A 25,685-nucleotide genomic window follows, 5' to 3' on the forward strand; every position below is an offset into this window, starting at 1 on the left:
CCACAGAAAACAGAGTGTGTAACATTGTGCCTGATTTTCCTTGTGGTCTCACCAACCTGTTAAGGGATATTGAAATCATACTGAAGTTATAGCTCACCGTGTAAGTTGTTTGACAGCAACAAATAAAGTTACTTTGGTTAAGATTTTAAAACAATGAGGAAGTCTGGTGCAAGAGGTCGTCGTGGGCGTTCATTGTCAGCTGGTAATGATGGTAGTGGTAGTGGAGCATCAGGTGGTCGTGGGGATAAAAATATTCCACCTAAGTCTGGAGCTGTGGAGCCAGTTTCGTCGTCAGGCTACACAAGGCCTCGAACGCTCTCTTTTCTGGGAGTAGGAAAACCGCTTTTAAAGGCGGAGCAGCAACAGCAAGTTTTGGCTTACATTGCAGACTCAGCCTCTAGCTCTTTTGCCTCCTCTTCCGAAACTGGTAAATGTAAAAGCAGCGCGTCGCTTGTGGATGTTCACGGTCAGGGACAAGTCGCTTCCTTGTCCTCCTCAGCAAAAACTACAACAAGAGAGAAGGATGCAGCAGGCGACACAACGGGTCACTCCATGGAGCTCTTTACACATACCGTCCCTGGCTTAGAAAGTGAAACATTTAACAGGCCATGCCCATTACAAGTAGATTCTGACATGGAGTGCACTGATGCACAGCCACAGCCAGAGTACTATGCTGCTCCTTTGACTCAGACCACCACATTGCCCTCTCAGGGTACAGATCCACAATCAGACCCTGATGAGACTATGTTGCCCCGCCACGAACGCTATACCACCGACCGACACAGTGACACAGACGAAGTTGCACACGAGCTCGAAGAGGAGGTAATAGATGACCCAGTTATTGACCCCGATTGGCAGCCATTGGGGGAACAGGGTGCAGGCGGCAGTAGTTCAGAAGCGGAGGTGGAGGAGGGGGCCGCAGCAGGCATCAACATCGCAACAGGTTCCATCTGCCGGGCCCGTATCTGGCCCAAAACGCGTGTCAAAGCCAAAACCTGTTGGAGGACAGCGTGGCCATCCGGTTAAAGCTCAGTCTGCAATCCCTGAAAAGGGATCCGAGTCTAGGAAGAGTGCAGTCTGGCATTTTTTTAAACAACATCCAACTGATCAGCGCAAAGTCATCTGTCAAAAATGTTCAACTAGCTTAAGCAGAGGTCAGAATCTGAAAAGTCTAAATACTAGTTGCATGCATAGACACTTAACCACCATGCATTTTCAAGCCTGGACTAACTACCAAACGTCCCTTAAGGTTGTAGCACCCTCGGCCAATGAAGCTAGTCAGCAACGCAACATCCCTTCCGTCACTGTAAGGCCACCATTTTCCGCACCACCGGCAGTATCTGTGCAGGTTTCTTTGCCAGCCAAAAGCAGTCAGGGTCAGGGAACCACCAGTTTTGTAGGAGGAAATATTGCATCTAGGGCACCGGCGGAAACAATACCGTCTCCAACCGTCTCTCAGTCTGCCATGTACACCGGCACACCCGAAAGTTCCACGATCTCCAGCTCTCCAGTCCAGCTCACCCTACATGAGACTATGGTTAGAAAAAGGAAGTACTTATCCTCGCATCCGCGTACACAGGGTTTTAACGCCCACATAGCTAGACTAATCTCGTTAGAGATGATGCCCTACCGGTTAGTTGAAAGCGAAGCTTTCAAAGCCCTGATGGAGTACGCTGAACCACGATACGAGCTACCCAGTCGACACTTTTTTTCCAGAAAAGCCATCCCAGCCCTGCACCAGCATGTTAAACAGCGCATCGTCCATGCACTCAGGCAATCTGTGAGTACAAAGGTGCACCTGACTACAGATGCATGGACCAGTAGGCATGGCCAGGGACGTTATGTGTCCATCACGGCACACTGGGTGAATGTGGTGGATGCAGGTTCCACAGGCGACATCAATTTAGGGACAGTTGTGCCTAGCCCACGGTCTAGGAAACAGTTGGCTGTAGGCGTTCGCACCCCCTCCTCCTCCTCCTCCTCGTCCTCCTGCAGAAGCTACAGCTCTTCCACAGAACGCAGTCTGCCAACCACTCCATCGGCAGATGACACTGTTGCACACCAGTTGTCCCATTATGGGCCAGCTACTGCCAAGCGTCAGCAGGCTGTATTGGCTATGAAGTGTTTGGGCGACAACAGACACACCGCGGAAGTTCTGTCCGAGTTCTTGCAACAAGAAACGCAGTCGTGGCTGGGCACAGTAGATCTTGAGGCAGGCAAGGTAGTGAGTGATAACGGAAGGAATTTCATGGCTGCCATCTCCCTTTCCCAACTGAAACACATTCCTTGCCTGGCTCACACCTTAAACCTGGTGGTGCAGTGCTTATTGAAAACTTATCCTGGGTTCTCCGACCTGCTCCTCAAAGTGCGTGCACTTTGCTCACATATCCGACGTTCGCCTGTACACGCCAGCCGTATGCAGACCTATCAGCGGTCTTTGAACCTTCCCCAGCATCGCCTAATCATAGACGTTGCAACAAGGTGGAACTCAACACTGCACATGCTTCAGAGACTGTGTGAACAGAGGCGTGCTGTTATTTATTTGTGGGAGGATACACGGGCAGGCAGTAGGATGGCAGACATGGAGTTGTCAGGTGTGCAGTGGTCTAAGATACAAGACATGTGTCAAGTCCTTCAGTGTTTTGAGGAATGCACACGGCTGGTTAGTGCAGACAACGCCGTAATAAGCATGAGCATCCCCCTAATGCGTCTGCTGATGCAAAGTTTGACGCACATAAAGGAGCAGGCGTCTGCACCAGAGGAAGAGGAAAGCCTTGATGACAGTCAGCCATTGTCTGGTCAGGGCAGTGTACAGGACGAGGTAGCGGGCGAAGAGGAGGTGGAGGACGAGGAGGATGATGGGGATGAGTATATTTTTAATGCCGAACCTTTCCCGGGGGCACAGGAAATTGGTTGCGTGTCACGGCCGGGTTCTGGTTTTTTGAGGGACACAAGTGACGTAGATTTGCCTGCAACTGCCCCTCAACCAATCACAACCGGAGATTTGACAACTGGAACTTTGGCCCACATGGCGGATTATGCCTTACGTATCCTAAAAAGGGACACACGCATTACGAAAATGATGAACGATGACGATTACTGGTTGGCCTGCCTCCTTGATCCACGCTATAAAGGCAAATTGCAAAATATTATGCCACATGAGAACTTGGAACTAATATTAGCAACCAAACAATCAACTCTTGTTGACCGTTTGCTTCAGGCATTCCCAGCACACAGCGCACGTGATCGTTCTCACACGAGCTCCAGGGGGCAGCAGTCTAGGAGTGTTAGGGGTGCACACATCAGAAGTGGCGTTGGACAGAGGGGTTTTCTGACCAGGTTGTGGAGTGATTTTGCTATGACCGCAGACAGGACAGGTACTGCTGCATCAATTGAAAGTGACAGGAGACAACATTTGTCCAGTATGGTTACTAACTATTTTTCATCCCTTATCGATGTTCTCCCTCAACCGTCATTCCCATTTGATTACTGGGCCTCCAAATTAGACACCTGGACAGAATTGGCAGAATATGCATTGCAGGAGCTTGCTTGCCCGGCAGCAAGTGTCCTATCAGAAAGAGTATTCAGTGCTGCAGGTTCAATATTAACCGAAAAAAGGACTCGTCTGGCTACCCAAAATGTTGACGATCTAACATTCATTAAAATGAACCACAACTGGATTTCGAAATCTTTTGCCCCACCTTGCCCGGCCGACACCTAGCTTTCCTATGAAAAGCTCTTGCCTGTGAATTACTTTTCTAATGTCTAATTTGCTGCAGCTGATTGTACAGCATACGACATGTTTACACCTCCCTAAATGGCAAAACTCCTCACACGGGTCCGTGGTATCGCGACTTGGCGCAAGCACCCGTGAGACTGCTGTTTGTCTGAAGAGGTGGGTGTGCTCGCTTTTGGTTGACAGCATTGCTACTGGGTCCCTCATAGTACAATGTAGTGTCTCTGGCGGTGGTGGTGCGCACCCAACGTCAGACACACCGTTGTAACATGAGGGGCCCTGGGGCGGTCCCGCCGGCCTCAAGAGAGTTCCCCCCTACCCCAGCTCAAAATGTGCTCTACCACGTGCAAAATTATGTCGCACAGCTCCACCAATCTTTAGTCTATTCGCTGACATCATTCAATGTCTGGCACTGACAATACAAATTTGTAGACATCTATGATGCAACTTAAAGTAGTCTGTGTCTGTGTCCTATATTGGCACCATTAAATAGTTACTGCCAAATTACTATGTCAGAAACTCAGTAGATGAGCCCACCCCTGTACCTAAGTATGCCACCTTTTTTTTTGTTTTGGTTGTTTTGCGAGACATTAACATCTATTTATATTTTGGGAGTACTGGGACAGACACTCCTTGCACTACTCCTCCACTCACCACCAAGCTGCCTGTGTATCCATGTAACCGCTGTAAAGCTGCCATGAGCCTATTGTTTGTTATTTTAGGCCTTTGATAGCCTGTCTGCGGTCCCTACTTTAAATACTCCTCCACTCACCACCAAGCTGCCCGTGTATCCATGTAACCGCTGTAAAGCTGCCATGAGCCTATTGTTTGTTATTTTAGGCCCTTGATAGCCTGTCTGCGGTCCCTACTTTAAATACTCCTCCACTGACCACCAAGCTGCCTGCCCGTGTATCCATGTAACCGATGTAAAACAGCCATGAGCCTATTGTTTGTTATTTTAGGCCTTTGATAGCCTGTCTGCGGTCCCTACTTTAAATACTCCTCCACTGACCACCAAGCTGCCTGTGTATCCATGTAACCGATGTAAAACTGCCATGAGCCTATTGTTTGTTATTTTAGGCCCTTGATAGCCTGTCTGCGGTCCCTACTTTAAATACTCCTCCACTCACCACCAAGCTGCCTGCCCGTGTATCCATGTAACCGATGTAAAACTGCCATGAGCCTATTGTTTGTTATTTTAGGCCTTTGATAGCCTGTCTGCGGTCCCTACTTTAAATACTCCTCCACTGACCACCAAGCTGCCTGTGTATCCATGTAACCGATGTAAAACTGCCATGAGCCTATTGTTTGTTATTTTAGGCCCTTGATAGCCTGTCTGCGGTCCCTACTTTAAATACTCCTCCACTGACCACCAAGCTGCCTGTGTATCCATGTAACCGATGTAAAACTGCCATGAGCCTATTGTTTGTTATTTTAGGCCCTTGATAGCCTGTCTGCGGTCCCTACTTTAAATACTCCTCCACTCACCACCAAGCTGCCTGCCCGTGTATCCATGTAACCGATGTAAAACAGCCATGAGCCTATTGTTTGTTATTTTAGGCCTTTGATAGCCTGTCTGCGGTCCCTACTTTAAATACTCCTCCACTCACCACCAAGCTGCCTGCCCGTGTATCCATGTAACCGATGTAAAACTGCCATGAGCCTATTGTTTGTTATTTTAGGCCCTTGATAGCCTGTCTGCGGTCCCTACTTTAAATACTCCTCCACTGACCACCAAGCTGCCTGCCCGTGTATCCATGTAACCGATGTAAAACTGCAGTATTTTGCTTATAAAAAAGAAAATACTGGAGAGATATCAAATGCAGACATTTTAACATTAAAAACAAAAACACATACAACAAAAAACTGGTACAGTACAAAAATTGGCCACCAGCTACAAAAACTTTCTCCTGCAAGTAGTTAACTGAAAGCTTTTTTTCCATTGAAAACACAGATATGGCATCCACCGAGTGTTGTCCTGTCGCGTCTTCTTTATATTATTGCCAAGAAGCTGCAACTGAATAAAGCTGAGCTTCTACCTTCTGCCTCTTATTAACTGCTTTTTTTAAAAAAAATTGTCCACCAGGTACAAAATCTTTCTCCTGCAAGTAGTTAACTGAAAGGTTTTTTTCCATTGAAAACACAGATATGGCATCCACCGAGTGTTGTCCTGTCGCGTCTTCTTTATATTATTGCCAAGAAGCTGCAACTGAATAAAGCTGTGCTTCAACCTTCTGTTCCAAATTACCATTTTTAAAAATGCCATTGGCTGTTCCGGCCTACTAAAGGTGTCTGTCTGCCCCTGCCAGGTGTTGTCCTCAACTGAATAAAGCTGAGCTTCTACCTTCTGTTCCAAATTACCATTTTTAAAAATGCCATTGGCTGTTCCGGCCTACTAAAGGTGTCTGTCTGCCCCTGCCTGGTGTTGTCCTCAACTGAATAAAGCTGAGCTTCAACCTTCAGTTCCAAATTACCATTTTTAAAAATGCAATTGGCTGTTCCGGCCTACTAAAGGTGTCTGTCTGCCCCTGCCTGGTGTTGTCCTCAACTGAATAAAGCTGAGCTTCTACCTTCTGCCTCTTACTAACTGCTGTTTTTTAAAAAAATTGGCTGTTCCGGCCTACTAAAGGTGTCTGTCTGCCCCTGCCTGGTGTTGTCCTCAACTGAGTAAAGCTGAGCTTCTACCTTCTGTTCCAAATTACCATTTTTAAAAATGCAATTGGCTGTTCCGGCCTACTAAAGGTGTCTGTCTGCCCCTGCCTGGTGTTGTCCTCAACTGAGTAAAGCTGAGCTTCTACCTTCTGTTCCAAATTACCATTTTTAAAAATGCAATTGGCTGTTCCGGCCTACTAAAGGTGTCTGTCTGCCCCTGCCTGGTGTTGTCCTCAACTGAATAAAGCTGAGCTTCAACCTTCAGTTCCAAATTACCATTTTTAAAAATGCAATTGGCTGTTCCGGCCTACTAAAGGTGTCTGTCTGCCCCTGCCAGGTGTTGTCCTCAACTGAATAAAGCTGAGCTTCTACCTTCTGTTCCAAATTACCATTTTTAAAAATGCCATTGGCTGTTCCGGCCTACTAAAGGTGTCTGTCTGCCCCTGCCTGGTGTTGTCCTCAACTGAATAAAGCTGAGCTTCTACCTTCTGTTCCAAATTACCATTTTTAAAAATGCAATTGGCTGTTCCGGCCTACTAAAGGGGTCTGCCCCTGCCTGGTGTTGTCCTCAACTGAATAAAGCTGAGCTTCTACCTTCTGCCTCTTACTAACTGCTGTTTTTTAAAAAAATTGGCTGTTCCGGCCTACTAAAGGTGTCTGTCTGCCCCTGCCTGGTGTTGTCCTCAACTGAGTAAAGCTGAGCTTCTACCTTCTGTTCCAAATTACCATTTTTAAAAATGCCATTGGCTGTTCCGGCCTACTAAAGGTGTCTGTCTGCCCCTGCCAGGTGTTGTCCTCAACTGAATAAAGCTGAGCTTCTACCTTCTGTTCCAAATTACCATTTTTAAAAATGCCATTGGCTGTTCCGGCCTACTAAAGGTGTCTGTCTGCCCCTGCCAGGTGTTGTCCTCAACTGAATAAAGCTGAGCTTCTACCTTCTGTTCCAAATTACCATTTTTAAAAATGCCATTGGCTGTTCCGGCCTACTAAAGGTGTCTGTCTGCCCCTGCCAGGTGTTGTCCTCAACTGAATAAAGCTGAGCTTCTACCTTCTGTTCCAAATTACCATTTTTAAAAATGCCATTGGCTGTTCCGGCCTACTAAAGGTGTCTGTCTGCCCCTGCCTGGTGTTGTCCTCAACTGAATAAAGCTGAGCTTCAACCTTCAGTTCCAAATTACCATTTTTAAAAATGCAATTGGCTGTTCCGGCCTACTAAAGGTGTCTGTCTGCCCCTGCCTGGTGTTGTCCTCAACTGAATAAAGCTGAGCTTCTACCTTCTGCCTCTTACTAACTGCTGTTTTTTAAAAAAATTGGCTGTTCCGGCCTACTAAAGGTGTCTGTCTGCCCCTGCCTGGTGTTGTCCTCAACTGAGTAAAGCTGAGCTTCTACCTTCTGTTCCAAATTACCATTTTTAAAAATGCAATTGGCTGTTCCGGCCTACTAAAGGTGTCTGTCTGCCCCTGCCTGGTGTTGTCCTCAACTGAGTAAAGCTGAGCTTCTACCTTCTGTTCCAAATTACCATTTTTAAAAATGCAATTGGCTGTTCCGGCCTACTAAAGGTGTCTGTCTGCCCCTGCCTGGTGTTGTCCTCAACTGAATAAAGCTGAGCTTCAACCTTCAGTTCCAAATTACCATTTTTAAAAATGCAATTGGCTGTTCCGGCCTACTAAAGGTGTCTGTCTGCCCCTGCCAGGTGTTGTCCTCAACTGAATAAAGCTGAGCTTCTACCTTCTGTTCCAAATTACCATTTTTAAAAATGCCATTGTCTGTTCCGGCCTACTAAAGGTGTCTGTCTGCCCCTGCCTGGTGTTGTCCTCAACTGAGTAAAGCTGAGCTTCTACCTTCTGTTCCAAATTACCATTTTTAAAAATGCAATTGGCTGTTCCGGCCTACTAAAGGTGTCTGTCTGCCCCTGCCTGGTGTTGTCCTCAACTGAATAAAGCTGAGCTTCTACCTTCTGTTCCAAATTACCATTTTTAAAAATGCAATTGGCTGTTCCGGCCTACTAAAGGGGTCTCCCCCTGCCTGGTGTTGTCCTCAACTGAATAAAGCTGAGCTTCTACCTTCTGCCTCTTACTAACTGCTGTTTTTTAAAAAAATTGGCTGTTCCGGCCTACTAAAGGTGTCTGTCTGCCCCTGCCTGGTGTTGTCCTCAACTGAGTAAAGCTGAGCTTCTACCTTCTGTTCCAAATTACCATTTTTAAAAATGCCATTGGCTGTTCCGGCCTACTAAAGGTGTCTGTCTGCCCCTGCCAGGTGTTGTCCTCAACTGAATAAAGCTGAGCTTCTACCTTCTGTTCCAAATTACCATTTTTAAAAATGCCATTGGCTGTTCCGGCCTACTAAAGGTGTCTGTCTGCCCCTGCCAGGTGTTGTCCTCAACTGAATAAAGCTGAGCTTCTACCTTCTGTTCCAAATTACCATTTTTAAAAATGCCATTGGCTGTTCCGGCCTACTAAAGGTGTCTGTCTGCCCCTGCCAGGTGTTGTCCTCAACTAAATAAAGCTGAGCTTCTACCTTCTGTTCCAAATTACCATTTTTAAAAATGCCATTGGCTGTTCCAGCCTACTAAAGGTGTCTGTCTGCCCCTGCCTGGTGTTGTCCTCAACTGAGTAAAGCTGAGCTTCTACCTTCTGTTCCAAATTACCATTTTTAAAAATGCAATTGGCTGTTCCGGCCTACTAAAGGTGTCTGTCTGCCCCTGCCTGGTGTTGTCCTCAACTGAATAAAGCTGAGCTTCTACCTTCTGTTCCAAATTACCATTTTTAAAAATGCAATTGGCTGTTCCGGCCTACTAAAGGGGTCTGCCCCTGCCTGGTGTTGTCCTCAACTGAATAAAGCTGAGCTTCTACCTTCTGCCTCTTACTAACTGCTGTTTTTTTAAAAAATTGGCTGTTCCGGCCTACTAAAGGTGTCTGTCTGCCCCTGCCTGGTGTTGTCCTCAACTGAGTAAAGCTGAGCTTCTACCTTCTGTTCCAAATTACCATTTTTAAAAATGCCATTGGCTGTTCCGGCCTACTAAAGGTGTCTGTCTGCCCCTGCCTGGTGTTGTCCTCAACTGAATAAAGCTGAGCTTCAACCTTCAGTTCCAAATTACCATTTTTAAAAATGCAATTGGCTGTTCCGGCCTACTAAAGGTGTCTGTCTGCCCCTGCCTGGTGTTGTCCTCAACTGAATAAAGCTGAGCTTCTACCTTCTGCCTCTTACTAACTGCTGTTTTTTAAAAAAATTGGCTGTTCCGGCCTACTAAAGGTGTCTGTCTGCCCCTGCCTGGTGTTGTCCTCAACTGAGTAAAGCTGAGCTTCTACCTTCTGTTCCAAATTACCATTTTTAAAAATGCAATTGGCTGTTCCGGCCTACTAAAGGTGTCTGTCTGCCCCTGCCTGGTGTTGTCCTCAACTGAGTAAAGCTGAGCTTCTACCTTCTGTTCCAAATTACCATTTTTAAAAATGCAATTGGCTGTTCCGGCCTACTAAAGGTGTCTGTCTGCCCCTGCCTGGTGTTGTCCTCAACTGAGTAAAGCTGAGCTTCTACCTTCTGTTCCAAATTACCATTTTTAAAAATGCAATTGGCTGTTCCGGCCTACTAAAGGTGTCTGTCTGCCCCTGCCTGGTGTTGTCCTCAACTGAATAAAGCTGAGCTTCAACCTTCAGTTCCAAATTACCATTTTTAAAAAGGCAATTGGCTGTTCCGGCCTACTAAAGGTGTCTGTCTGCCCCTGCCAAGTGTTGTCCTCAACTGAATAAAGCTGAGCTTCTACCTTCAGTTCCAAATTACCATTTTTAAAAATGCCATTGGCTGTTCCGGCCTACTAAAGGTGTCTGTCTGCCCCTGCCAGGTGTTGTCCTCAACTGAATAAAGCTGAGCTTCAACCTTCAGTTCCAAATTACCATTTTTAAAAATGCAATTGGCTGTTCCGGCCTACTAAAGGTGTCTGTCTGCCCCTGCCAGGTGTTGTCCTCAACTGAATAAAGCTGAGCTTCAACCTTCAGTTCCAAATTACCATTTTTAAAAATGCAATTGGCTGTTCCGGCCTACTAAAGGTGTCTGTCTGCCCCTGCCAGGTGTTGTCCTCAACTGAATAAAGCTGAGCTTCTACCTTCTGTTCCAAATTACCATTTTTAAAAATGCCATTGGCTGTTCCGGCCTACTAAAGGTGTCTGTCTGCCCCTGCCTGGTGTTGTCCTCAACTGAATAAAGCTGAGCTTCAACCTTCAGTTCCAAATTACCATTTTTAAAAATGCAATTGGCTGTTCCGGCCTACTAAAGGTGTCTGTCTGCCCCTGCCTGGTGTTGTCCTCAACTGAATAAAGCTGAGCTTCTACCTTCTGCCTCTTACTAACTGCTGTTTTTTAAAAAAATTGGCTGTTCCGGCCTACTAAAGGTGTCTGTCTGCCCCTGCCTGGTGTTGTCCTCAACTGAACAAAGCTGAGCTTCTACCTTCTGCCTCTTACTAACTGCTGTTTTTTAAAAAAATTGGCTGTTCCGGCCTACTAAAGGTGAATGTCTGCCCCTGCCTGGTGTTGTCCTCAACTGAATAAAGCTGAGCTTCTACCTTCTGTTCCAAATTACCATTTTTAAAAATGCAATTGGCTGTTCCGGCCTACTAAAGGTGTGTGTCTGCCCCTGCCTGGTGTTGTCCTCAACTGAATAAAGCTGAGCTTCTACCTTCTGCCTCTTACTAACTGCTGTTTTTTTAAAAAATTGGCTGTTCCGGCCTACTAAAGGTGTCTGTCTGCCCCTGCCTGGTGTTGTCCTCAACTGAGTAAAGCTGAGCTTCTACCTTCTGTTCCAAATTACCATTTTTAAAAATGCAATTGGCTGTTCCGGCCTACTAAAGGTGTCTGTCTGCCCCTGCCTGGTGTTGTCCTCAACTGAATAAAGCTGAGCTTCTACCTTCTGTTCCAAATTACCATTTTTAAAAATGCAATTGGCTGTTCCGGCCTACTAAAGGGGTCTGCCCCTGCCTGGTGTTGTCCTCAACTGAATAAAGCTGAGCTTCTACCTTCTGCCTCTTACTAACTGCTGTTTTTTTAAAAAATTGGCTGTTCCGGCCTACTAAAGGTGAATGTCTGCCCCTGCCTGGTGTTGTCCTCAACTGAATAAAGCTGAGCTTCTACCTTCTGTTCCAAATTACCATTTTTAAAAATGCAATTGGCTGTTCCGGCCTACTAAAGGGGTCTGCCCCTGCCTGGTGTTGTCCTCAACTGAATAAAGCTGAGCTTCTACCTTCTGCCTCTTACTAACTGCTGTTTTTTAAAAAAATTGGCTGTTCCGGCCTACTAAAGGTGTCTGTCTGCCCCTGCCTGGTGTTGTCCTCAACTGAACAAAGCTGAGCTTCCACATTCTGGCTTTCGCCCTATACTATCAGATATTAAACTGCATTTGGCCTACTAGTGTGGTTAGGCCCTTGAAACAGTGTCTGCTGCTCTTGGGTTTGCTATTCCACTGAACAAAGCAATGCCGCCTGTTTAGTCCTGTTACCAATTTTGAACTGCATTTAGCCTACTTTATTCTTTGGCCCTATATTTGTTTCCTCCTCATCCTGCCCATTGCCCAGCCACTGCTAGATGAGTCTGCTGGTACATTGACCTAGACCACTACATTCCCCTTATACTCTACACAGGCAGAATCTGACCCTGCTGAAAGTAAGGTTCCCCTTCCCGCATGTTATACCACCTTACACAGGGACAGAGAGGAAGGTGCAGATGAAAGTGCAGGTTCCTTCAACAGGTGGGGGGGCATACTCGTTGGCGACGTCACTGGCACAGGGCCCCTCAGAGTACGCAAAAGTGTCGCTGCTGGTGGGAGGCGCCCCCGCCATGCAAACACACCGCTGTACTTTGAGGGGCCCTGTGCCAGTGCCAATGCGAACGAGTGGGCCCCCCCTGCTTGCTCAGGATCACAGCACTTGCAACGTTGAAATACTTACCTTTCCCTGCAACACCGCCGTGATGTAGTCCGCATTTCCTGGGCCCACGAAAAACTTGAGCCAGCCCTACTCCCCCCACAACTTTTGCCAAATGACCCCCAATTCCCTATGCCCAACTATTATTATAAAGTTAATTAAGATTGACAAGCTTCAGAAACAAGAATGGATGTTTTTGGCATTAAAATGGGCACTGTAGGTGTTTTCCTGGCCTCCACTCACTGCCGACTATGCTTCCCCATTGACTTGCATTGGGTTTCGTGTTTCGGTCGATCCCCGACTTTTAGCGATAATCGGCCGACTGCACTCGACTCGACTCTGGACAAAATCGGGTTTCACAAAACCCGAATCGATCTTTAAAAAATGAAAGTCGCTCAACTCTAGCGTTCAGGTGTGGAGCAGAGAGGAGTGGTCTCTGCTCATCTTGGTCAGAGAATTAAGGGTGGACCAGATGCACAGATAGTGATTGGCAGCAGTGGTCACATACCCATGTAGACAAAGCAGGAAGCACAGAAGGTGGCTTTGTAGTTCTTGTCCCGCCTCAGTGGACATGTGACTGCTGCAGCCAATATTCTTGGCCTATTGTTCGACTGCAGTGGTCACATATCCATCAAGAGACAAAGCAGGAAGCACAGAGACTGGCTCTGTAGTTCTTGAGGACTTGCTTTTTATGGTTGATATACTGATATGAAGACTATTACAATCAATGGGATAACAGAGGGAGCCCCCTGGTTCTGTCAAACTACTTAGTTGCTATTGACTGTGCAGCTGATGGGTTAAAGAGTAACTGTAATTTTTTTTCTAATTATCCTCCAGGCATTGCAAAATTATGAATTTTCTAATAAACTTCATCCCCCATGTCTCCCAAACACTACACTGCAGTACTGTGTCAGTGTCCAGTTTATGCTTCTTTATAAGCTGCTTTCAACTGCTACTCGGCAACATCTGTACATTATATTCATACAGTCTGTGTATGGAACTTTTCCTGTTTGAGGTTTTGTGCTCCCCATCCCCATTCTTGGATAGGAAAAGTCCTGTACACAGACTGTTTGAATGCATTGTACAGATGTTGGATGAGCAGCAGTTAAAAGGAACTTCTAAAGGAGCACAACCAGAGCGTATTTGGAAGAGAAAGAAGGAAAATAAAGTAATAAAGTATATTACAAAAATGAATAACTTTCTAATGACTAAAGGATAATTAAATAAAAAAATGTGCTTCTTCAAAACGTACAACTAAGGGCAGAATGTCCTCAAAGGTTTGTCCATGATTAGAAAAACATAGCAGCTTTAGCGAGACTGACTGACTGGACTAGTGATAAAGTGAAAATAGTAATGAGAATGTAAGAAAAAAAATCTACTATACATACAGTATGTGTAAAGCATGGGTGACTGCGAAAGTACTTCCTGCACCCAATTACCAGAGGACACACGAGATCAGGAGGGCAGTATGATGGCATAGGGAGAAACAAGAAGTGCACAGCGATAAAACAAGGGCCGCTCCGAGTTCTGTTTTAATAAAATGTTATTATCGAAATCACTTCCATTATCAGCGGGGGGGGGGGGGGGGGTCTGAAAATAGGAGGCGGCAGTCTGTGTATTCCACAGTTGTCGGCAGTCTGCAGCCTGTATACGACCATCTATAGCTAAGGGAAACTGTGGTGGATATATAAGCACCTCTCTCCATTTTTGGATTTTTCCTGCTGATCTGAAGAACAATTCTGATAATTACAATATATTGAGATATTGTGATTTATGCAATTTCCAAAATATTTCTTCTAACTTCAAAAATAGGATGTCATTATAGATCTTGCTTTGGTTTGTGGGCATAGTTAGACTTTTTTCATGTTAGAGGAATTGTCCCAAAAATAACATAGATCACCTAACCAGGGCGGGCAATATACTGGTTAGGTGACAATATTTATTTTTAGTAATATATATATATACACAGTATATATACACTACCAATCCAAAGTTTAGGGTCACTTAGAAATGTCCTTATTTTTGAAAGAAAAGCACAGTTTTTCCAATGAAGCTAACATTAAATGATTCAGAAATACACTCTATACATTGTTAATGTGGTAAATGACTATTCTAGCTGCAAATGTCTGGTTTGTAATGCAATATCGTCATAGGTGTATAGAGGCCCGTTTCCAGTGTTCTTATGGTACTTTGTGTTTGCTAACTGTGTAAGAAGGCTAATGGATGGTTAGAATACCCTTGAAACCCCTTGTGCAAGTATGTTAGCACAGCTGAGAACAGTTTGGCTGATTAGAGAACCTATAAACCTGACCTTCCTTTGAGCTAGATGAGAATCTGGAGCATTACATTTGTTGGTTCCATTAAACTCTCAAAATGTCCAGAAAAAAAGAACTTTCATGTGAAACTCGACAGTGTATTGTTGTTCTTAGAAATGAAGGCTATTACATGCGAGAAATTGCCAAGAAACTGAAGATTCCCTACAACGGTGTGTACTACTCCCTTCAGAGGAGAGCACAAACAGGCTCTAACCAGAGTAGAAAGAGAAGTGGGAGGCCCGCTGCACAACTGAGCAACAAGACAAGTACATTCGAGTCTGTAGTTTAAGAAATCGATGCCTCACATGTCCTCAACTGGCAGCTTCATTAAATAGTACACGCAAAACCCCAGTGTCAACGTCTACAGTGAAGAGGCGACTCCGGGATGCTGGCCTTCAGGGCAGAGTGGCAAAGATAAAGCCATATCTGAGACTGGCTAATAAAAGGAGAAGATTAATATGGGCAAAAGAACACAGACATTGGACAGAGGAAGATTGAAAAAATTGTTATAGACTGACGAATCCAAGTTTGAGGTGTTTGGATCACACAGAAGACCATTTATAAGATGCAGAACAACTGAAAAGATGCTGGAAGAGTGTGACGCCATCTGTCAAGCATGGTGGAGGTAATGTGATGGTCTGGGGTTGCTTTGGTGCTTGTAAAGTGGGAGATTTGTACAAGGTAAAAGGGATTTTGAATAAGGAAGGCTATCACTCCATTTTGCAGCACCATGCCATACCCTGTGGACAGCGCTTGACTGGAGCCAATTTCATCCTACAACAGGACAATGACCCAAAGCACACCTCCAAATTATGCAAGAACTATTTATGGAAGAAGCAGGCAGCTGGTATCTATCTGTAATGGAGTGGCCAGCACAGTCACCAGATCTCAACCCCATTGAGCTGTTGTGGGAGCAGCTTGACCGTATGGTGCAAAAAGTGCCCATCAAGCCAAACCAACTTGTGGAGGGGCTTCTGGAAGCATGGGGTGAAATTTCTCCAGATGACCTCCGCTAATTAACTGCTAGAATGCCAATGGTCTGCAATGCTGGAATTGCTGGAAAGGAAGCATTCTGTGACGAAAGCAAAGTTTGAAGGAGAAAATTATTTTTTCACATAAAAATCTTTTTTTCGAACCTTGTCAATGTCTGGACTAGATTTTACATTCATTTGGCAACTCATTTGATTAATAAAAGTATGAGTTTTCATGGAAAACACCAAATTGTCTGGGTGACCCTAAACTTTGGAACCGTATTGTATATAATATATATTATATTATATTACTGTATGCTGATTGACTTTATAACATATCTTTACAGTGCCTGGGTCTCCTTCATTCTTCATATAATACTTTGCTACTTGTACCATTAAAATACACACTTCCGTCTACCTGTCGCCACCACTAGGGGGAGCTTAGGAGCTTTCTGCATACATTATACAATAGGCCCCTATGCTCCCCCTTGTGGTGGTTGCAGGCATTTTCAATTTTGTATTTTGTATTTTTTTTTTGTGTAACCAATAATAATCATACTGTAGTCACTGATTTGTGTTACCTTATTTTTTTCCAGAATATCCATTACTCGGGTCACTGCTGACATCTCACTTGCCAAACGTTCAGTATTAAATAATCCAAGTAAACATGCAATTATAGAAAGGTCCAATACACGGTCAAGTTTAGGTAAGTTCTGTTCAGTTTCTTCTCGTTTATTTTTTTTTCAATAATACTTAATTATTGTATTATTTTTCACAGGATAGTCTGCTTTATTTCTATAGGTATTACAAGGGTGAAACCAAGTAGCCCCTAAAGGGAATCTGTCAATAGGTTTTTGCTATGTAATCTGAGTGCAGCATGAGTTGGAGGCAGAGACCCTGATTCCAGTAATGTGTCACTTATTGGGCTGTTTGCTGCTGTTTTGATTAAAATCACTGTTTTCTCTGCTGCAGATCTATCATCTCTCTGAATGCTGAGCCCTGTATAACCACGCCCCTACCACTGATTGGCTAGTTTCCGTGAACATTATGCAAAGGCCGAAAGTTGCCAATCATTGGTGGGGGCGTGGGTTATACAGAGCTCATGAATATGGAGGACTACATGGAGGTTTACTAGTCCTCTAGTGATAATCACCTGCAGTGATTTTATCAAAACTACAGTAAGCAGACCAGTAACTGACACATCGCTGGAATCAGGGTCTCTGTCTCTACATTATACTGTTCTTACATTTTAATGATACAATTCTGATTAGCTATGGGGATCCATCGGCATATAAATGTATACAGCTTCCATGTAACTCATTGGGTGCTGTATAAATCTGTATGCACTGAGCTCCCCCTAGTGGCAGCTGCTGGTAGCGAGAAATGTATAATTTTCCTGGTCACGCTAAGATGAACACCGGCAGCAGCTAAGTGTTTCTTGGGTATTCCATGTTTTGGCAACTGTACTCCTAACAGTGTCGGTAATGTGAGATGTTTGCAGTCATGTGTCTATTTAGTTGCCCCCCTATTTTCATGTTGGCACCCCATTTCATACACACACCAGTGATATCTCCCCCAATCTGCATGTGTTCCTCATAATGGTTTTAGTTTATGTCATTGTTCTCTCCATTAATGCCCTCCCACCTCAGATGGTTTTGGTATGTACTTGATACACTGTATTGTGCTTGCAGTGTATTGATTTCTGTGTGTGGAGTGATACCTATATAGACCCATTGTCCTCCCTCCGAACGCTGCAGGCATGAGTATAATGTAGAGCATAGTGCCGGCCGAACGGCGATTGTAGAAGACTGTCTACATTATAACTGTGGCGCATTTCCTTTCAATAGGACTTGTCAGCAGGTCAAAATTGTCCAGTTTTTGCTCATATTTTATTCCAGCCTCTCTCTTGAGTATTCCGCCGTTTTCTTTTTTCAAATCCGCCATACAGTCCCAAAGATATAGAACGTTTTATTTTGTGCTACTTTTTATGAGCATTCCTAAGGGGCGTGGCTAACAGTGTCAATATGCAGAGTAGCCTAAAGACACGCCCCAGAGGATCCTGTGAGCCACACTCCTGAAATAACACGAACCATATCTTTGAAACCGTAAGGCAGATTTAAAAAAAAAAAAAGAAAAGACTATTAAGAAGAGCAATGGGAATAAAGTAGGAGTGAGAACTGGTAACTTTAGATCTTATGACAGGTCCTGTTTAGGTGTTACATTGTGCGTGTGTCATGTGTTTACTATGAGAACCCTTACAGTATAGGTATATCAGATTGCTCAAGACTTCAGACCGTTGGTTTCAGCTACCATTGAATTATTCTAGCTGTGCAACTACAATCCTCAGCATGTTTTTGTCTAAGAACAGTTGAAGTAAATCGAGCAAAAGTAATAAAAAATACACATGGTAATATAATAAAAGAAACAGCAGGTCACTGAAAAGCTCAATACTATACAAAACAGATAAAAACCGCTTTCTCGGCTGAGGAGAAGATAAAAAAAGCTCTCTATCTTCTCTATTGTGTCAGTCTGTGAAAATCGGACTGCACTCAGATGTCATCAGAGTGCAGTCCGATGTTTTGCATAGACTCATTGACTTGCACAGCTGGGTGCGATCCGTATATCGGACCAAATCCGTGCATGCTGTGATTTTTTTTTTTTCATCAGACCGGCTCTGCCCGAGGAAACAATCAGACATGTGCACAGCCTCTTAGACTAACATTGGTCCAAGTGCGATCTGATATTTTGTCGGATAGCACTCATACCAAAAATATGGTCATGTGCAGTTCATTTCACTGGGACATAATGGTGGGAATGGAAATGGATTTTGACATGATGTCTGCTCCGAAAACATTTTGACAAATGTATTAATTTTGCCTGTCCATCAAAACATTGAGTGGGAGTAATAAACGGCATTGGCACGTTTTGTGGATTTCATTACGGTATTATGTGGCACTATATGACAGTATCATTTAAAAACTGTAAGGGGGAGGAATAGGTGGCATCAAAATTTGTTTTACATGTAGAGCCACATACTTTACTACAGTCCTACCTGCCGGCAATGGGTTTGTGCACACATTTTTTTGCAGAGAAATTCCACCTGGAACCCACCTGAAAAAGCACTACAAAAGCATGAAAGAGAATAAACATATACGCAGGAATTGCAAAACTACTTGCTGTGCAGAGGTTCCATCTTTTGTCACTTCTTTTAACCGCATCAGGCTTCGAAAGCCATTAAGTGGCCAAAAGCAGTGACCGGACCATTATTACGGCAAGGCTCTGCTTGGAAGCTGACACTATTTTATATATAGCATGTAAAAAAAAGATGCTGGCAGCAAAAGACAGGGCCGTTGTTTGCCTAGAGTGTCTTTTGCTTAAAAAAAATGCAGGCATGCCGGGTCTTAAAAAACATTGTGTGCACATACCTTAAGGAAAAGTTTACTCAAGTTCTGAACTTTGTGGACTAGTCCTGTTTGAAAATTGTGTCCATATGCAGTCTGTGACAGAGAAGGGCAGTGCACCGACCAAAAATATGCAAGTTTGAACTTAGCCTTATAGCAATAACATGGTTGGTGTCATTGATGGCTTTTGCTCCTCATTTATGGGAAACCAGTTAGCATTTTTTTAACTTATAGAAGTAATAATATATCTGTCTGTATTGAAACTTGCTCCCCGATAAATATGATACCTTTTTTGTAGAGATCTGATGTACCAGTCATGAGAAATCTCCTGTAGAAGCCTGGAAGTGCACTGGGGGCGTGTCAATTCATGTAGGCTGCATCTTCACAGGGCAGTGACACGCCCCCATGTGCTAACGGTCTAATTTGCATATGACTTCTACACTAGATTTCTCATGACTGGCACATCAGATCTCTAGGAAAAAGGTATCGCTGTTATTGGGGGACAAGCCCTTAACCAGCTATACCACTACTTTCATATGTAAAAATGTGCTGACAGGTTCCCTTTAAGGATATCGTTAGGAATACCTTATAACTTTTTATAGGACGCTCTTAAAATTTGCTGTTTAAACTTCTACAGTGTTATTGTTGCATGTGTTTGAGGGCCTGTGGTGGTCGTGTTACAAATGACTTTATTATATACATGGAGAATAGATAATTGGTTGAAGGCCGGACTCCTCTTGTGTCTGATTATCTCGCCAAGAACAAAAGGATCCAAAATCGACACTGTCGGCTGAGCCTGCCAATATTGTCAGCTACCAGAGAGGGAAGAAGATCTATTCTGTCCAATGAGTGCCCCAGCGGCATGGATCAGTAACAGCAGTAGGATGCATAAGAAAAAGCAGAAAGTTATTAAAAAGTATTTTTATTTGTTAAAAAAAGGTCTAAATTATTTTAAAACCGCTTTTAACAGCCTTACAGGAAGTTTGATATGAAAATGATTGGATCTTTTGAACGTGCCGTAGACATTAGATATCGATCCGCAGCAAAAACAATCGGAAAACACAAGTGGATAAACGCGTCACCGAACTGTACTCAGATGTAACCGGTTGTGTTGATTGCACACAAGTAATTTTGGTTTTCTTTCATTCTTTTTTTATTGGCAGCGGAAGTTCAGAGTGAAATTGAGCGAATCTTTGAACTAGCCAGGACGTTGCAGCTCGTAGTCCTAGATGCCGACACCATAAACCATCCAACGCAACTTAGCAAAACCTCCCTAGCCCCCATTATAGTTTATGTCAAGATTTCTTCTCCGAAGGTAAGCCCCATGGCTTTATTACAAAGATCATAAACTGGAACGCAGAAATCATAGGGCCAGACCGCAAAACTCGGCATTCCCCTACACCATCAATGAAGACTACAAACTTTGTATTAACCTAGTTTTATATCTTATCTATTTAGTTGATGTTTTTTTTTCTTTCTTATTTTCCAGGTTTTACAAAGGTTGATAAAATCCAGAGGAAAATCTCAGGCTAAACATCTAAATGTCCAAATGGTGGCGGCTGACAAACTAGCGCAGTGTCCTCCGGTAAGTTTTCCATATTATGTCATCTGCCCCTTCCTTTCCTTCACTTTTGCATTTTTTTAGATCGTCGGAGATGTGAACGAAAATAGGGAGAAAATCAGGAGATGAAGAACTAGAATTTTACCGCAAGATTTTCACTAAACTATTAGTGTCAGAAGTTCTTTTTAGAAAAATATTTAGAATTGAGAGTCCTCAGTGGTTGATACCTTTTAATGGCTAACTGAAGTTCTTTTTGTGTTTTTATTTCTATCATGTTCTAGGTTTCTTTTATTCTATTGCTTCACACGACTTAGATTGAACCGTCGTACGGTCACTTTATAACAGGGCACCTTATGGGGTTGTTTGATAATTGCAGTGCAGGAGCACGCCGCTCCCCTGCCTCCCGCCTTCCTGCTTCTTGGGAGCTGTGTGCTCCTGATTGATTGACAGTTTGGCCCAGCAGCGTCAGAGCACCGCCGGCCTGAACTTTGTGCTACTTGGCCTCTGTAGGAGCCCGCTTATATTTGGTAACACCCAGCTGTCAATTTATTTTTACATTTCTAGGAGGAATAACAGAGGAACGGCACATTGGATAGTTATAGAATTGCTATTTTTACATGTTGAGATTTTTTTTTAATATGAACACTCTAGACCTGAAAATTTTTTTTAACTAAATTGCAGAAAATCTCATCAAAAGAAAAACCACAACATGTGAACACAGCCTAAAAGCTGTAGGGTCTTTACTGATCAAAACAACCTATTTGAGTGTCTTCAAGTTCTGGCACGTGGGGGTTATTTTTTAGTCAGTAATGGACAGGAATGGATCCACCCTTTTAGGCTCTACTGGAAAAAAAAAAGTTCTGAACATAGTCTTCGCGATCTTCCAGGACTTTACATTGATGGCATACCCTCAGTGGTCATCAGAATGAAGGACGCCCATGGCCTGCAACTTCCATATCTAAGTGGCAGAGCCTGGTACGGCAGACCAGCAGCCCAGTAGACCTCGGGGGCCGGTCGTACGGTCGGTGTCTGTAAGGCATCAGTCCATGTGTGGACAGCTTTAATAACACGTAAATGTTTTTTCCATGGCAAACAAAATAAATTACGATTGAAAATGAATGGGGTGAAGGGGTTAACTAGCATTGGGTATCCAACCACCATGCAAATGGGGTCTTCGAGTTCCCTGCTCTGAGATCCGTCAACAAAAAGCAATTTAAAGAGCAGATTAATTTAGCAATGGGGATTTTACCTTGTAATTGTCCTTATGTCTGGGCCTCGTCTCCTGTGGGTTGAGGTCTGGGTTCAGTCTCATGAATATCTGAGCTGGTAACAAGTTGTGTGTAGGCGGCAGCTTCTCTATGAGCCGCCAGTATGATACAGGATTATATAGTAAACCAATATGAATCATTTACACCGGAGGTCAACTGGTACAAAGGCAATTTGTACCAGTACAGTCATGGCCAAAAGTATTGGCACTCGACATTTTTCCAGAAAATGAAGTATTATTCCTGGAAAATGATTGCAATTACTCAATTCCTGCATGTGTTGTGACTGTCGAACAGCCGTGAGACAGGCAGGCGCGGGGACTCGAACATATTATTCAAGCACGCCGAAGTCACTCGGTTAGCACCTGAGCATGATCGGATAACACCTTATCCCAGCACTTTTGCTCATGATTAATGTTTTGCTATACACATGTTTATTTCCTTTGTGTGTTTTGGAACAATGCAAAAAAAAAAAAAAACAGAGAAAAAGTCAAATTGGATATCATTTCACAGAATCCCCTGAAAATGTGCCGGACAAAATTGTTGGCAACTCTTCAAAAATGTGGGTAAGCAACTTTGTTACAAGCATTTGATGCTCATTCAAACTCACCTGTGGCAAGTAACAGGTGTGGGCAATGTGAAAATCACATCTGAAGTCAGATAAAAAAAATGGAGAACTTGACTCAGTCTTAGCATTGTGTGTCTGTGTGTGCACCACACTAAACATGGAGAACAGAAAGAGGGGTAGAGAACAGTCTGAAGACTTGAGAACCAAAATTGTTGAAAAATATCAACAATCTCAAAGTTACATGTCTATCTCCGGAGATTTTGAAGTTCCTTTGTCCATTGTGCACAACAAAACCAAGAACTTTACAACCTTTGGCGCTGTAGCTAATCTCCCTAGGCATGGACAGCAAAGAAAATTTTTTTGAAAGGTTGCAATGCAGTATCAATAGTCCGGATGGATAAGCAACCTCAATCAAGTTCCAAAGAAATTCAAGCTGTTCTGCAGGTTCAGGGTGCATCAGCGTCAGCGCAAATTATCTGTCAACATTTGAATGAATTTGAATAAAATAAAATGCTATGGCAGGAGACCCAGGAGGACCACACTGCTGACACAGAAACATAAAAAAGCCAGACGGCAGTTTGCCACAATGTACGTAAGACAAAATGCTTCTGGGAAAGTCTTATGGACAGATGAGACCAAGATAGAGCTTTCTAGTAAAGCACATCATTCTATTGTTTACCAAAAATGGAATGAGGCATACAAAGAAAAAAACACAGTACCTATAGTCAAATATGGTGGAGGTTCACAAGGTGTTTTGATGCCTTTTGCACTGGGTGACTTGACTGTGTGCAAGGTATCATGAAAACTGAAAAATACCTATGGATTGTGGCCCAGTGTCAGAAAGCTGGGTTTGCATCCTAGGTCAGGGGTCTTCCAGCAGGACAATTACCCCAAACATACTTCAAGAAGCACCCAGAAATTAGTGGAAACAAAGTCTTGGAGAGTTCTGAAGTGGCAGCAATGAGTCTGGATCTAAATCCCATTGAACACCTGTAGAGAGATCTTAAAATTGCTGTAGGGAGAAGACGCCTTAACATAGGAGAGACCTGGAGCAGTGTGCAGAAGAAGAGTGGTCAAAAATACCAGCTGAGAGGTGTAAGAAGCTTGTTGATGGTTATAGGAAGCGATTGATTTCAGTTATTTATTCCAAAGGGTGTGCAACCAAATATTAAGTTGAGGTTGCCAACAATTTTGCTCGGCCCATTTTGGGAATTTTGTGTGAAATTGTCCAATTTGCCCTTTTTCTGCTTTTTTTTTTTTTTTTGTGTAGTTCCAATACACACAAAGGAAATAAACATGTAAATAACAAAAGATGTGTAATTGTAGTAATTTTCTGGGAGAAATACTTCATTTTCTGGAAAAATGTCAAGGGTGCCAACATTTTTGACTGTGACTGTGTATATGTATATATGTGTGTTATATATATATAATTGGTCAATGGAGGGGAAGCACTAAGTTTTTGTGCCTTTATTTTTCATATTTTTTGCCTGTTTTTGATTTTCGCCAAACTTTTCTTTAAATTTGCCCTTTTAAAAATACTGTTTCTTTTTTTTTTTTTATGATCTCTATTGTCATTGTCTTTTTCTTTTTCCAGATGTTTGCAGAAGCTTTATCAATGGCGATTTTTTATTTTTTTTTTTTTAAAGTTGCAAAATTTGTGCACAAACATACTCCAACCTCTGGAGTGTTTTTCTGAGCAAGTTTTGCAAACTTTTATCTGAACTTTCGACATGTTAGAAAAAGGCTCAAACCAGGTTAGAGACAAAAAATGAAGAGCATGTTAGATTTCGTGCAAAATGTATGAGCCTTGGGAGCCATTTTGAAGAATTTGGCACAAAAATAAACATTTATGATTACCACAAGAGAAAAAAAATAAGTGATATAAAAGGGATACAGAATAAAATTAGAATAACTTTATTACAGCCCCCTTTGACGGAGCAGGCATTGGGCCATACCACAACAAGACGATGGTCATGTTAAATGGGTCTATCTACCTTTGGTACGAATCAATGAAATGAATAACTAAAAGGGGTTGTACGGTTATAACTTACTGATCAGTGGGGGTCTGACCGCCAGGAACCGCATTGAATGACGAAGCCGGAAATTCTTATTTGCGATGGAGCACTTTTATCCCCACTGCAAAATGGATCAGAGGGTCGGATGCCCAAGCGTCGCTCCATTCATTCTGCATGAGGTTGCCTGAAAAAACTGTGTGCTCAGCAGACCCATAGCGAATGAATGGTTCCTCATTCTGCCGATCAGTGCTGGTCCTAGTGGCCGGACACCCTCCAATCGATAAGGTAGCACCTATCCTCCGGACAACTTGTATACACCAGACAACCCCTTTCATGATGCTCAGTAGGACCTAATTTGGGATGTAATTAGGAATGGACATGCACACGTTCTGTGTGGCCTAACCATAGACCCTTGGAGTAATTTCCTCTGGTGGGCACATACATGCCAGTGCAACATATGACCGCGGTGGAGTTCAGATTCTAAATGTAATTTATACTGTTTCCTAATGTCGCCTCTGTTTATTCTTTAGGAAATGTTTGATGTCATTTTGGATGAAAACCAACTTGAAGATGCTTGTGAACATCTAGCAGACTATCTAGAGGCTTACTGGAAAGCTACCCACCCCCCTAGCAGCAATCCACCAAATGCTCTCATATCTCGGACATTAACTACAGCAACGCTTCCTGCAACACCCTCCTCGGCCACAAAGGCACAGGTAATCTGAGAAAGGTGTGACGTGAATGGGTGCAGCCTAAGACTTCATCTAACGTGTATGGTCATCATATTCTAAAGGTTGGCCAAAGCCTTCAAGTTGGGCAGAACTAACCATTTAAGGTGTGTGTGGGTGCCATGCCATCAAGTCATGGCATATGTCAGGGAAAAGAAGGATACGGAATATTGAGTTTCTACACTCCTGATCCTTTTAGTTATCAGGGTTGCTACTTAAGGGGGGAGGGGACACTTGCTCTCATTGAAGATACAAAACTTAACATGGAGACGTTTTTCAAGGCAGTGCTCCACAAATTAAAATATGAAAAATAGCTCATGAAAGCCAAACCAGAGAGCCATCTGTAGACAGCAGTGTTTCTGGATTTTTGCCCTTCATCAGTCATAGCAGGATAATGTGTGGAGCAGTGTTTCTGGATTTTTGCCCTTCAATAGGATAATGTGCGGCTGAATCGGATGTATTAGAAGGAATTATGAGGGATATTTGCTTTCGTTGAAGAGAGCAAATTCAGAATGGAAACTTCTGGCGGCCTCTCCTGTATGCTTCATCGATGTAAACATACATG

General features: G+C 43.5%; 1 protein-coding gene across 8 annotated transcripts in view; it reads left to right on the forward strand.

The window, feature by feature from the left end:
* CACNB2 (calcium voltage-gated channel auxiliary subunit beta 2) overlaps positions 1 to 25,685 on the forward strand; it is a 334,276-nt gene that overhangs the window by 302,882 nt on the left and 5,709 nt on the right. For all 8 annotated transcript variants that reach the window (XM_077268315.1, XM_077268311.1, XM_077268318.1 and 5 more), the window contains 4 exons: positions 16,179 to 16,288; positions 20,147 to 20,298; positions 20,473 to 20,568; positions 24,923 to 25,108. In XM_077268315.1, coding sequence (XP_077124430.1) covers positions 16,179 to 16,288; positions 20,147 to 20,298; positions 20,473 to 20,568; positions 24,923 to 25,108 — 544 coding nt within the window. The remainder of the gene's footprint in view (positions 1 to 16,178; positions 16,289 to 20,146; positions 20,299 to 20,472; positions 20,569 to 24,922; positions 25,109 to 25,685) is intronic.

The sequence above is a fragment of the Ranitomeya variabilis genome, chromosome 6 (assembly GCF_051348905.1).
Source record: "Ranitomeya variabilis isolate aRanVar5 chromosome 6, aRanVar5.hap1, whole genome shotgun sequence".
NCBI lineage: Eukaryota > Metazoa > Chordata > Amphibia > Anura > Dendrobatidae > Ranitomeya > Ranitomeya variabilis.